At 36.8% G+C, this 13,603-nt stretch overlaps 1 protein-coding gene across 1 annotated transcript in view; it reads right to left on the minus strand.

Annotated features, from left to right (window-relative positions):
- LOC126176534 (intermembrane lipid transfer protein VPS13B) overlaps positions 1 to 13,603 on the minus strand; it is a 238,167-nt gene that overhangs the window by 179,213 nt on the left and 45,351 nt on the right. The window contains exons 6-7 of the mRNA XM_049923691.1: positions 12,354 to 12,457; positions 11,062 to 11,323 (exon numbers count right to left, since the gene is read on the minus strand). Coding sequence (XP_049779648.1) covers positions 11,062 to 11,323; positions 12,354 to 12,457 — 366 coding nt within the window. The remainder of the gene's footprint in view (positions 1 to 11,061; positions 11,324 to 12,353; positions 12,458 to 13,603) is intronic.

Genomic DNA, 13,603 nt, shown 5'->3' on the forward strand with positions numbered 1-13,603 from the left:
CCCGTACAGTAAGTCTCCCCTGACCTGTGGTTCTGGGTGACTTTCCTGAAATCTAACCCATTTGCCAGACCTCTCCAGTCCTTTTCCTTCACCCTTCTTCCTTCCTCGCTAACCCTTCTGCCTGAAGATGGAGCCGCTGACTGCAAAAACTTGCCAATTACAACAGTCTCTTATGTGTGGGTTTTACCGTCACTTGGTGAATTGATTTTTTATCTATCCAATAAAGTAACTAACTAAGTCACTCACTATTACACTCATGGCATATTCATGGAGTACCATTAAATGATAAAAACACCTCTAAGTACACCATTCTTCACAGATTTAAAATAATAATAAGAAATGGTATATAATTTGGTGTAAAGGATGCCCATATTATTATGATTATTATTTCTTTCTTTTCTCAGACGTTAGGTCTGGTCAAAATGAAAAGTGACGCGGACCTTGATCAAGCGTCACTTCCTTTTAACTGTACGGTACATGTTATATTGCATTTAGGAGCTTTCGGGTTATTGAACATGTATCAATAATTACGAATTTCTGTAGTTGTATATATATGTTTGGATGTAGCTGCATTGCATTGATGTACTGGTGGATATTGTGTGGTATGACTCCCGTAGTTGATAGTATAATCGTTATAATGTCAACTTTATCCTGATGCCACATGTCCTTGACTTCCTCAGCCACTTGGATGTATTTTTCAATTTTTTCTCCTGTTTTTTTTTGTATATTTGTTGTATTGGGTATAGATATTTTGATTAGTTGTGTTAATTTCTTGTTTTTATTGGTGAGTATGATGTCAGGTTTGTTATGTGGTGTTGTTTTGGTTCTGTTCCAGTATAATTTGTATTCATCATTCTCCAGTACATTTTGTGGTGCATACTTGTATGTGGGAACGTGTTGTTTTATTAGTTTATGTTTTATGGCAAGTTGTTGATGTATTATTTTTGCTACATTGTCATGTCTTCTGGGATATTCTGTATTTGCTAGTATTGTACATCCACTTGTGATGTGATCTACTGTTGCTATTTGTTGTTTGCAAAGTCTGCATTTATCTGTTGTGGTTTTGGGATCTTTAATAATATGCTTGCTGTAATATCTGGTGTTTATTGTTTGATCCTGTATTGCAATCATGAATCCTTCCGTCTCACTGTATATATTGCCTTTTCTTAGCCATGTGTTGGATGCGTCTTGATCGATGTGTGGCTGTGTTAGATGATACGGGTGTTTGCCATGTAGTGTTTTCTTTTTCCAATTTACTTTCTTTATATCTGTTGATGTTATGTGATCTAAAGGGTTGCAGAAGAGGTTATGAAACTGCAGTGGTGTAGCCAATGTATTTATATGAGTGATTGCTTTGTGTATTTTGCTAGTTTCTGCTCGTTCTAGAAAGAATTTTCTTAAATTGTCTACCTGTCAATAATGTAGGTTTTTTATGTCGATGAATCCCCTTCCTCCTTCCTTTCTGCTTAATGTGAATCTTTCTGTTGCTGAATGTATGTGATGTATTCTATATTTGTGGCATTGTGAACGTGTAAGTGTATTGATTGCTTCTAGGTCTGTGTTACTCCATTTCACTACTCTAAATGAGTAGGTCAATATTGGTATAGCATAAGTATTTATAGCTTTTGTCTTGTTTCTTGCTGTCAATTCTGTTTTCAGTATTTTTGTTAGTCTTTGTCTATATTTTTCTTTTAGTTCTTCTTTAATATTTGTATTATCTATTCCTATTTTTTGTCTGTATCCTAGATATTTATAGGCATCTGTTTTTTCCATCGCTTCTATGGGGTCACTGTGGTTATTCAATATGTAATCTTCTTGTTTAGTGTGTTTTCCCTTGACTATGCTATTTTTCTTACATTTGTCTGTTCCAAAAGCCATATTTATGTCATTGCTGAATACTTCTGTTATCTTTACTAATTGATTGAGTTGTTGATTGGTTGCTGCCAGTAGTTTTGGATCATCCATGTATAGCAAATGTGTGATTTTGTGTGGGTATGTTCCAGTAATATTATATCCATAATTTGTATTATTTAGCATGTTGGATAGTGGGTTCAGAGCAAGACAGAACCAGAAAGGACTTAATGAGTCTCCTTGGTATATTCCACACTTAATCTGTATTGGCTGTGATGTGATATTATCTGAATTTGTTTGGATATTAAGTGTGGTTTTCCAGTTTTTCATTACTATGTTTAGGAACTGTATCAATTTAGGATCTACTTTGTATATTTCCAATATCTGTAGTAACCATGAGTGGGGTACACTATCAAAAGCTTTTTGGTAATCAATGTATGCGTAGTGTAGCGACCTTTGTTTAGTTTTAGCTTGACATGTCACCTCTGTATCTATTATCAGTTGCTCTTTACATCCCCGTGCTCCTTTGCAGCAGCCTTTTTGTTCTTCATTTATAATTTTGTTCTGTGTTGTATGTGTCATTAATTTCTGTGTGATGACTGAAGTTAATATTTTGTATATTGTTGGTAGGCATGTTATGGGGCGATATTTAGCTGGGTTTGCTGTGTCTGCTTGATCTTTAGGTTTCAGATAGGTTATTCCATGTGCAAGTGTATCAGGGAATGTGTATGGGTCTGCAATGTAACTGTTAAATAATTTAGTTAGATGTGAATGTGTTGAGGTGAACTTCTTTAGCCAGTAATTTGCTATTTTATCATTTCCAGGGGCTTTCCAATTGTGCGTAGAATTAATTGCTCGGGTGACTTCATGTTGCAAAATTATCACTTCAGGCATTTGTGGTATCATCTTGTATGAGTCTGTTTCTGCTTGTATCCACCGTGCATGCCTGTTATGTTGTACCGGGTTTGACCATATGTTGCTCCAGAAGTGTTCCATGTCTGTTACGTTTGGTGGATTGTCTATTTTAATGTGTGTGTTGTCTATTGTTTGGTAAAATCTCTTTTGGTTTGTGTTGAATGTTTGGTTTTGTAAAATCTATTTTCACTTTTTTTGTATCTTCTAAGTCGTTTGGCCAATGCTTGTAATTTCTGCTTCTTTTCATCTAATTGTCTATTGCTTTTTGTTGTGAGATTTTACCTAACCTTTTTCGTTTTTTTTCTGATATTTCATTTCTTATACATTGTGTTAGCTGTCCGATGTCTTTTCTCAGTTTTTCTATTCTGATCTGTAGCCTGTGTTGCCATGCTGGTTTTGTGGATTTCTTCTGTGTGTTAGTTGGTTCTGATCTCTGCCTAGTGTGCATATTTAGTGTAGTGAGTCCTCCTACATAAACCAGTAGTTGTAACTCTTCCATAGTTGTGTTTTCATTTATATTGTTGTGTATGATTGTGTTGATAGTTGTTATTGTTGTTTCGACTTGTGGGTTATTTGGTGGTCTATGCAAGAATGGTCTAATGTCTGTATTTGTGTCTTTGTATTCTATATATGTCAGCTGAAATTTTTCTTCTATATCTAACATGTGTGTCACTTCGTGTTCTATTTGTGCTTGTTCTGGTGGCTGTCTTAAGATTTCGTTTTCCTCTGATTGTTTAATTGACGCGTTTTGTTCTTTGTTTGTTTTCTCTGGGATGTTTGAGTCCATTACTGTATTTTCTTCTTCTTCTAATTGCACATTATTTTCTTCCAGTATTTGTTGTACTTGTTGTTTGATGTTTTCTAATTCTGACTGGGGTATCCTGTTATTTTTTATTATTACATGGATCTGATCAGCTAGTCGTTGTTCTGTTAAAAATTTTAATTCCGGGTATCTGGTAATAAATGTTGTTTATACTTGTGATCTGTATCCAGTTGTGTTGGTTCCTAGGTTTGTTGCTTGGTAATAACAGAACATGAGGTGTCGATTAACTTCATCTGACCATCTCATCCTCTGTCTTTGTTTTCCTTCTAGGGTGGTTGCAGGAAGCATATCCTGCAAAACACCTCTATTTGGATTTAAATCATTTCCCAGTTGGCTAGCAGTGTCGTTACCATTGTGGGCGGGCATAGGGTTCAAGCGTCGTCCCCGACCATGACGGCGCTTGTCCGAGGCTTCTTTAGTTCTGTCCTGAACCAAGTAATCACACTAAAAGGGGGGTTAGCCCTATTAGTGGTTTGTTCTTTTCGTCGCCTTTTACGACTGGCAGAACATACCAGAGGCCTATTCTTTTCCTGGGCCTCCACGGGTTTTATTATTACTATTATTTCTTTCTATTCTCAGACGTTATGTCTGGTCAAAAATGGACAGTGACGCGGACCTTGATCGAGCGTGACTTCCTTTTAACTGTACGGTATATGTTATATTGCATTTAGGAACTTTCGGGTAACTGAACATGTATCAATAATTACGGATTTCTGTAATTGTATATATAAGTTTGGATGTAGCTGTATTGCATTGATGTACTGGTGGATATTGTGAGGTATGACTCCTGTAGTTGATAGTATAATTGGTATAATGTCAACTTTATCCTGATGCCACATGTCCTTGACTTCCTCAGCCAGTTGGATGTATTTTTCAATTTTTTCTCCTGTTTTCTTCTGAATATTTGTTGTGTTGGGTATGGATATTTCAATTAGTTGTGTTAATTTCTTCTTTTTATTGGTGAGTATGATGTCAGGTTTGTTATGTGGTGTTGTTTTATCTGTTATAATCGTTCTGTTCCAGTATAATTTGTATTCATCATTCTCCAGTACATTTTGTGGTGTGTACTTGTATGTGGGAACGTGTTGTTTTATTAGTTTATGTTTTATGGCAAGTTGTTGATGTATTATTTTTGCTACATTGTCATGTCTTCTGGGGTATTCTGTATTTGCTAGTATTGTACATCCGCTTGTGATGTGATCTACTGTTTCTATTTGTTGTTTGCAAAGTCTGCATTTATCTGTTGTGGTATTGGGATCTTTAATAATACGCTTGCTGTAATATCTGGTGTTTATTGTTTGATCCTGTATTGCATTCATGAATCCTTCCATCTCACTGTATATATTGCCTTTTCTTAGCCATGTGTTGGATGCGTCTTCATCTATGTGTGGCTGTGTCAGATGATACGGGTGCTTGCTATGTAGTGTTTCCTTTTTCCAATTTACTTTCTTTGTATCTGTTGATGTTATGTGATCTAAAGGGTTGTAGAAGTGGTTATGAAATTGCAATGGTGTAGCTGATGTATTTATATGAGTGATTGCTTTGTGTATTTTGCTAGTTTCTGCTCGTTCTAGAAAGAATTTTCTTAAATTGTCTACCTGTCCATAATGTAGGTTTTTTATATCTATAAATCCCCTTCCACCTTCCTTTCTGCTTAATGTGAATCTTTCTGTTGCTGAATGTATGTGATGTATTCTATATTTGTGGCATTGTGATCGTGTAAGTGTATTGAGTGCTTCTAGGTCTGTGTCACTCCATTTCACTACTCCAAATGAGTAGGTCAATACTGGTATAGCATAAGTATTTATAGCTTTTGTCTTGTTTCTTGCTGTCAATTCTGTTTTCAGTATTTTTGTTAGTCTTTGTCTATATTTTTCTTTTAGTTCTTCTTTAATATTTGTATTATCTATTCCTATTTTTTGTCTGTATCCTAGATATTTATTGGCATCTGTTTTTTCCATCGCTTCTATGCAGTCGCTGTGGTTATCCAATATGTAATCTTCTTGTTTAGTGTGTTTTCCCTTGACTATGCTATTTTTCTTACATTTGTCTGTTCCAAAAGCCATATTTATATCATTGCTGAATACTTCTGTTATCTTTAGTAATTGGTTGAGTTGTTGATTTGTTGCTGCCAGTAGTTTTAGATCATCCATGTATAGCAAATGTGTGATTTTGTGTGGGTATGTTCCAGTAATATTATATCCATAATTTGTATTATTTAGCATGTTGGATAGTGGGTTCAGAGCAAGACAGAACCAGAAAGGACTTAATGAGTCTCCTTGGTATATTCCACACTTAATCTGTATTGGCTGTGATGTGATATTATCTGAATTTGTTTGGATATTAAGTGTGGTTTTCCAGTTTTTCATTACTATGTTTAGGAACTGTATCAATTTAGGATCTACTTTGTATATTTCCAATATCTGTAGTAACCATGAGTGGGGTACACTATCAAAAGCTTTTTGGTAATCAATGTATGCGTAGTGTAGCGACCTTTGTTTAGTTTTAGCTTGACATGTCACCTCTGTATCTATTATCAGTTGCTCTTTACATCCTCGTGCTCCTTTGCAGCTGCCTTTTTGTTCTTCATTTATAATTTTGTTCTGTGTTGTATGTGTCATTAATTTCTGTGTGATGACTGAAGTTAATATTTTGTATATTGTTGGTAGGCATGTTATGGGGCGATATTTAGCTGGGTTTGCTGTGTCTGCTTGATCTTTAGGTTTCAGATAGGTTATTCCATGTGCAAGTGTATCAGGGAATGTGTATGGGTCTGCAATGTAACTGTTAAATAATTTAGTTAGATGTGAATGTGTTGAGGTGAACTTCTTTAGCCAGAAATTTGCTATTTTATCATTTCCAGGGGCTTTCCAATTGTGCGTAGAATTAATTGCTCGGGTGACTTCATGTTGCAAAATTATCACTTCAGGCATTTGTGGTATCATCTTGTATGAGTCTGTTTCTGCTTGTATCCACCGTGCATGCCTGTTATGTTGTACCGGGTTTGACCATATGTTGCTCCAGAAGTGTTCCATGTCTGTTACGTTTGGTGGATTGTCTATTTTAATGTGTGTGTTGTCTATTGTTTGGTAAAATCTCTTTTGGTTTGTGTTGAATGTTTGGTTTTGTTTCCTTCTATTTTCACTTTTTTTGTATCTTCTAAGTTGTTTGGCCAATGCTTGTAATTTCTGCTTCTTTTCATCTAATTGTCTATTGCTTTTTGTTGTGAGATTTTACCTAACCTTTTTCGTTTTTTTTCTGATATTTCATTTCTTATACATTGTGTTAGCTGTCCGATGTCTTTTCTCAGTTTTTCTATTCTGATCTGTAGCCTGTGTTGCCATGCTGGTTTTGTGGGTTTCTTCTGTGTGTCAGTTGGTTCTGATCTCTGCCTAGTGTGCATATTTAGTGTAGTGAGTCCTCCTACATAAACCAGTAGTTGTAACTCTTCCATAGTTGTGTTTTCATTTATATTGTTGTGTATGATTGTGTTGATAGTTGTTATTGTTGTTTCGACTTGTGGGTTATTTGGTGGTCTATGCAAGAATGGTCTAATGTCTGTATTTGTGTCTTTGTATTCTATATATGTCAGCTGAAATTTTTCTTCTATATCTAACATGTGTGTCACTTCGTGTTCTATTTGTGCTTGTTCTGGTGGCTGTCTTAAGATTTCGTTTTCCTCTGATTGTTTAATTGACGCGTTTTGTTCTTTGTTTGTTTTCTCTGGGATGTTTGAGTCCATTACTGTATTTTCTTCTTCTTCTAATTGCACATTATTTTCTTCCAGTATTTGTTGTACTTGTTGTTTGATGTTTTCTAATTCTGACTGGGGTATCCTGTTATTTTTTATTATTACATGGATCTGATCAGCTAGTCGTTGTTCTGTTAAAAATTTTAATTCCGGGTATCTGGTAATAAATGTTGTTTATACTTGTGATCTGTATCCAGTTGTGTTGGTTCCTAGGTTTGTTGCTTGGTAATAACAGAACATGAGGTGTCGATTAACTTCATCTGACCATCTCATCCTCTGTCTTTGTTTTCCTTCTAGGGTGGTTGCAGGAAGCATATCCTGCAAAACACCTCTATTTGGATTTAAATCATTTCCCAGTTGGCTAGCAGTGTCGTTACCATTGTGGGCGGGCATAGGGTTCAAGCGTCGTCCCCGACCATGACGGCGCTTGTCCGAGGCTTCTTTAGTTCTGTCCTGAACCAAGTAATCACACTAAAAGGGGGGTTAGCCCTATTAGTGGTTTGTTCTTTTCGTCGCCTTTTACGACTGGCAGAACATACCAGAGGCCTATTCTTTTCCTGGGCCTCCACGGGTTTTATTATTACTGTTATTTCTTTCTATTCTCAGACGTTATGTCTGGTCAAAAATGGACAGTGACGCGGACCTTGATCGAGCGTGACTTCCTTTTAACTGTACGGTATATGTTATATTGCATTTAGGAACTTTCGGGTAATTGAACATGTATCAATAATTACGGATTTCTGTAATTGTATATATAAGTTTGGATGCAGCTGTATTGCATTGATGTTCTGGTGGATATTGTGTGGTATGACTCCTGTAGTTGATAGTATAATTGGTATAATGTCAACTTTATCCTGATGCCACATGTCCTTGACTTCCTCAGCCAGTTGGATGTATTTTTCAATTTTTTCTCCTGTTTTCTTCTGTATATTTGTTGTATTGGGTATGGATATTTCGATTAGTTGTGTTAATTTCTTCGTTTTATTGGTGAGTATGATGTCAGGTTTGTTATGTGGTGTTGTTTTATCTGTTATAATGGTTCTGTTCCAGTATAATTTGTATTCATCATTCTCCAGTACATTTTGTGGTGTGTACTTGTATGTGGGAACGTGTTGTTTTATAAGTTTATGTTGTAAGGCAAGCTGTTGATGTATTATTTTTGCTACATTGTCATGTCTTCTGGGGTATTCTGTATTTGCTAGTATTGTACATCCACTTGTGATGTGATCTATTGTTTCTATTTGTTGTTTGCAAAGTCTGCATTTATCTGTTGTGGTGTTGGGATCTTTAATAATATGCTTGCTGTAATATCTGGTGTTTATTGTTTGATCCTGTATTGCAATCCTGAATCCTTCCGTCTCACTTTATATATTGCCTTTTCTTAGCCATGTGTTGGATGCGTCTTGATCGATGTGTGGCTGTGTTAGATGATACGGGTGCTTGCCATGTAGTGTTTTCTTTTTCCAATTTACTTTCTTCGTATCTGTTGATGTTATGTGATCTAAAGGGTTGTAGAAGTGATTATGAAATTGCAGTGTTGTAGTCGATGTATTTATATGAGTGATTGCTTTGTGTATTTTGCTAGTTTCCGCTCGTTCTAGAAAGAATTTTTTCTTACATTATCTACCTGTCCATACTGTAGGTTTTTTATGTCGATGAATCCCCTTCCTCCTTCCTTTCTGCTTAATGTGAATCTTTCTGTTGCTGAATGTATGTGATGTATTCTATATTTGTGGCACTGTGAACGTGTAAGTGTATTGAGTGCTTCTAGGTCTGTATTATTATTATTATTATTATTATTATTATTATTATTATTATTATTATTATTATTATTATTTTATTACTATTATATTGCTAAAAAAGTATACCATGAACAGATACATAAGAGAGGTTATCATAAAGATTAAATTACCACTTAAAAAACAGAGTTCAGCAAATAATTTTTGCTTTATTTCCAGGTATATGTCTGCAGGTCTGGCACCAACTGAAATCCTCACACCACAGTACCCTGGCACATCTTTACAAGACCTTGAACAAAGTAGCACAGTCAATCTATACTTTTGTAAAAAGGCTGTGCCATTGTGTTTTGCTTCCTGGATTTCAACATTTACCAGAATTGCAGATGAACTTGCAAATAACCCTTTTTGAACTGATCATTTAAATTTCATGACTACTTCTCTTATGTAGGACAAACATCTTGCTTGGAACAAAATTCTGCCTGGAGATGAAACTTTGGTTCTTCTAGTACTCTAGTGCAGTTTTCCAAATGTGAACCATAATATAAGAAGAGTAAATGTAACAATAAACACACTGTCATGTAAAGATGTGAAACAGAGCTACACAAAAATGTAACACAAAGTGTTTCCTAACATTCCATTTCCCTTACTGATATTTCCATCATTTAATACTTCAGCAATTAATTTGTTTAATGAAGAGGTTTAATGAGACTATCTTCCTCTGAGACATATTATTCTTCACTCAGAATAGAACATTCAAACACCTCTTAAGAGCTGACTTATACATGTTACTCTTGATACTTATCATCAACATGACATTTCACTCCTTCTTCTTTTTCTGTTTGGCTTCTATTAACGTTTCTTTATCATCAGACTATGTCGGACCTCCTTTTGCCCGGCGTAGTGCAGCAACTTGACCTGGCATGGACTCAACAAGTTGTTGGAGGTCCCCCACAAAAATACTGAGCCACGTTGCTGCTATAGCTGTTCACAATTGTGAAAGTGTTGCCAGTGCAACCCATAAGTGTTCGATGGGATTCATGTCTGGCAATCGGGGTGGCCAAGCCAAAGCTCAAAGTGTCCAGAAGGTTCTTTAAACCAATCACAAGCACTTGTGGCCCGGTGTTATGGTGCATTGTCATCCACAAAAATTCCATCACTGTTTGGGAACATGATGTATGTGGATAGCTGCAAATGGTTCCCAAGTAGCCAGAGATCCAGAGGACCCAGTCTGCTCCATGTAAATACAGTCCACACGATCATGGAGCCACCAACAGCTTGCACAGTGCCTTGTTGACAACTTGAGTCCACGGCTTCGCAATTTGCACCACACTCAAATCCTACCATCAGCTCTTACCAACTGATATCGGGACTCATGTGACCAGGCCATGGTTTTCCAGTCGTCTAGCATCCAACTGATATGGTCACGAGCCCAGTAGAGACGCTGCAGGTGATGTCATACAGTTAGCAAAGACACTCGCGATGGATGTCTGCTGTCACAGCTCATTAATGGCACATTTCGCAACACTCTGTGAAGGCCGTCAGCCACTGTGTTGTTCATGATGTGATGTACTGCCAGAAATTTGATATTCTCAGCACACTCTTGACACTATGGATCACAGAATACTGAATTCCTTAACATTTTCCAAAATGGAATGCCCCATGCGTCTAGCTTCCACTACCATTCCCCATTCAAAGTCTGTTAATTCCCATCGTGCAAACATAATCACATTGGAGACCTTTTCAGATGAAACACCTGAGTACAAATGACAGCTCCGCCAATGAATTGGCCTTTTATACCCTGGCCATGCCATACTACCACCATCTGTATATGCCCATATCGTTATCCCATACTTTTGTCAGCTCAGTGGATGCTGCCACAGTATTGGTAATGTTACTTGTTTAACCCAACTGAGTATTATTCATATCATTTTCCCTGTTTCATACATTATAAATGATATTGAAGCGTCAAGTTTATTACTAACCTAGATCCTGGTCTGTGTCCTCAACAATTGGATGACTTCCAGTACTGCTGTCCTTGCGCATGCTCCTCTGCAACTCTCTACTATGAAGTGCACGAAGTAATAGCACTAAACGCATCAACATTGGCACTTGTTGTTCTGTCAAACTGAAATCCATGCGGCCACAATGCACATCAATTCGTGTCACCTTGGCACGTTTTGATTTAGGTGACAGATAACTGCAAAGCAGTCGAATATCCAGGGAACATCGATACAGCAGAGGCTCCTGAACATTATCAATAATACACACACAAGTTATTACTTAGTTAATACAAAAAATATGAATTATTGTCAACAAAATATAATTTTAACATTATTTGGGATAGAAAACCAACATTTATCTACCAGTTGCTGAAGATGGAACAAATATAGCACAGCTCACAGAAGAAGAAAAAAATAGAAAATTGAATCTCTGCCTTTTAAAACATGAAATAGTTCAGTCTGTTGCAATGCACGAGATTGAAGCTTTTTATATTGACAACAACTGTTAGTTGAGCAAGGCTCAAAATTAGAATGGAGTTATTAGTTGCATAATGCAAGTTCTGATATGGACATTTGGTCAGTTTTGGTCATCAGTATGGATTGCAGACAAATATTTCCACTGCAGAGAATGGGTGGAGGAGACTGAATTTTTCATTAGTCCCGTATAACACAATTTGGATGTGGAACTGAAGATGAGAGCTTGGCTAGGACTGAGACATGAAAGATCAGATATTCATGGCATTGCAACATGTTTTATTGGGACTCATGCTTTTAAAATCAGAAGCCTTACATAAAATACTAGGAGAAAAAAAAAAACTCTGACAGGTTCATTCACATCATTTGAAGTTACTTGTTTTTCATTAATATATGTTCTAAAATATGTAAAATATACATTCAGATATACTACATTGTCCAATATGCATGTTGCACATGTGTTTGTTCAACACATGTGTATGCCTTCTCCTCTATCTATTACATGTGTATTTTGTAGCTTTATGTACAGTTACACTTTGACAGCATTTTTTGTTGGAAATCATTTGTCTGTCAGTTCTACCATGAACCATTTCTTTACCATGAAACTTTCCTATGGTAATTAAAACAATACAATACACAAAGATTACTTTTCTGTTGTAAAGTTACATTGTTTCTAGCACTGAAGTTAAGAGTTCCACATATTTTATACTAACAAAATATTAAATCATTTACAAGGTTGTTTCATAAAGAATAGTAATAACAGTATAGAACAGTATAGTATAGTATAGAAATGTCATTACCTGGTACATTTCAATCTTCCCTGAAGCATTTCTCTTATCAAGGCATATTGTGAGGTCGGTCAGAGAAACTACTTTCCTGAGTGTAACATCCACAGATGAAACATCTGGAACAAATAAAGCAACAAATGGTTCACTGCACAATTAACACTTTCTCGTATTCCAATGTGGCCATATTTCTATTCCCTTGTATTTAGATAAGTGTCATGGATGTTGAAAGGGATCTATAGTGATAACTGAAACCACAAGGAATACTCATAATAGAGATACTATTTGCCGTCTCTTTATAAGAGGAGAAATTGTGTGTTCACATCTGGCTTCAGAACATAAGTGGAACAGCATGTGATTTATCATTAGCAACATTGCACAATCAGACATAACCTTAAAAAGACATATATAAAGGCAATGGGAGAGCCTGCAATGTCCTACTGAATGTTCTTCTGTACCAAACAGGGGAACACATGGTCAAAAAAACTGAGATTACAAGTTTTGCCTCTCATTACTAGATTTGATATAACTATTCACTTACTTATTCTTAACATCAATGTCTGACTGCGATACAGCATTCACTACTACTACTACTACTACTACTACTAGCACTACAACAAAAGAGCCCCACTGCACATGTTTGGTGTTTATTGAAAATGATAACTGCTGACAGTTTTAAGAATGCATACAAAATAAGGAGGAAGGTTAGAAGCAATATGTTGTCATAATAGCAGACACACACTTTCAGTATAGCAACTCCAGAGACAAAATGTAAACATTTAGGCACTGGATTCTATCACATAATGATCCAGAGCAAGATACTAGAAGATAACATTATGTGTATTGAACCAGGGACCTTGAAACGACAGAGAGGCTTCGTCCCGCTGTAGCCCTCAGTGGTTCACAACGCCACAACAGGCTACAGCAGTCCACCCACCCCCACTGCCACCCCACACCGAACCCAGGGTTATAGCGTGGTTCGGCCTCCAGTGGACCCTCTCCCTCTCCCCCTCCCCCCCCCCCCCCCCCCCCCCCTGCGGATGTCTCATACCAGAGGAGTGTACCCCAAATGTTTGCACAGTAGAGTAATTATGATGTACGCATACATGGAGAAAGTGTTTGTGCAGCAATCGCCGACATAGTGTAACTGCGATGGAAGACGGGGAACCAGCCTGCATTCTCTGAGGCAGATGGAAAACCGCCTTAGAAACCATTCACAGGCTGGCCGGCACACTGGACCTCGACACTAATCCGCCGTGCGGATT

This window comes from Schistocerca cancellata, chromosome 3, assembly GCF_023864275.1.
Source record: "Schistocerca cancellata isolate TAMUIC-IGC-003103 chromosome 3, iqSchCanc2.1, whole genome shotgun sequence".
Classification (NCBI taxonomy): Eukaryota; Metazoa; Arthropoda; class Insecta; order Orthoptera; family Acrididae; genus Schistocerca; species Schistocerca cancellata.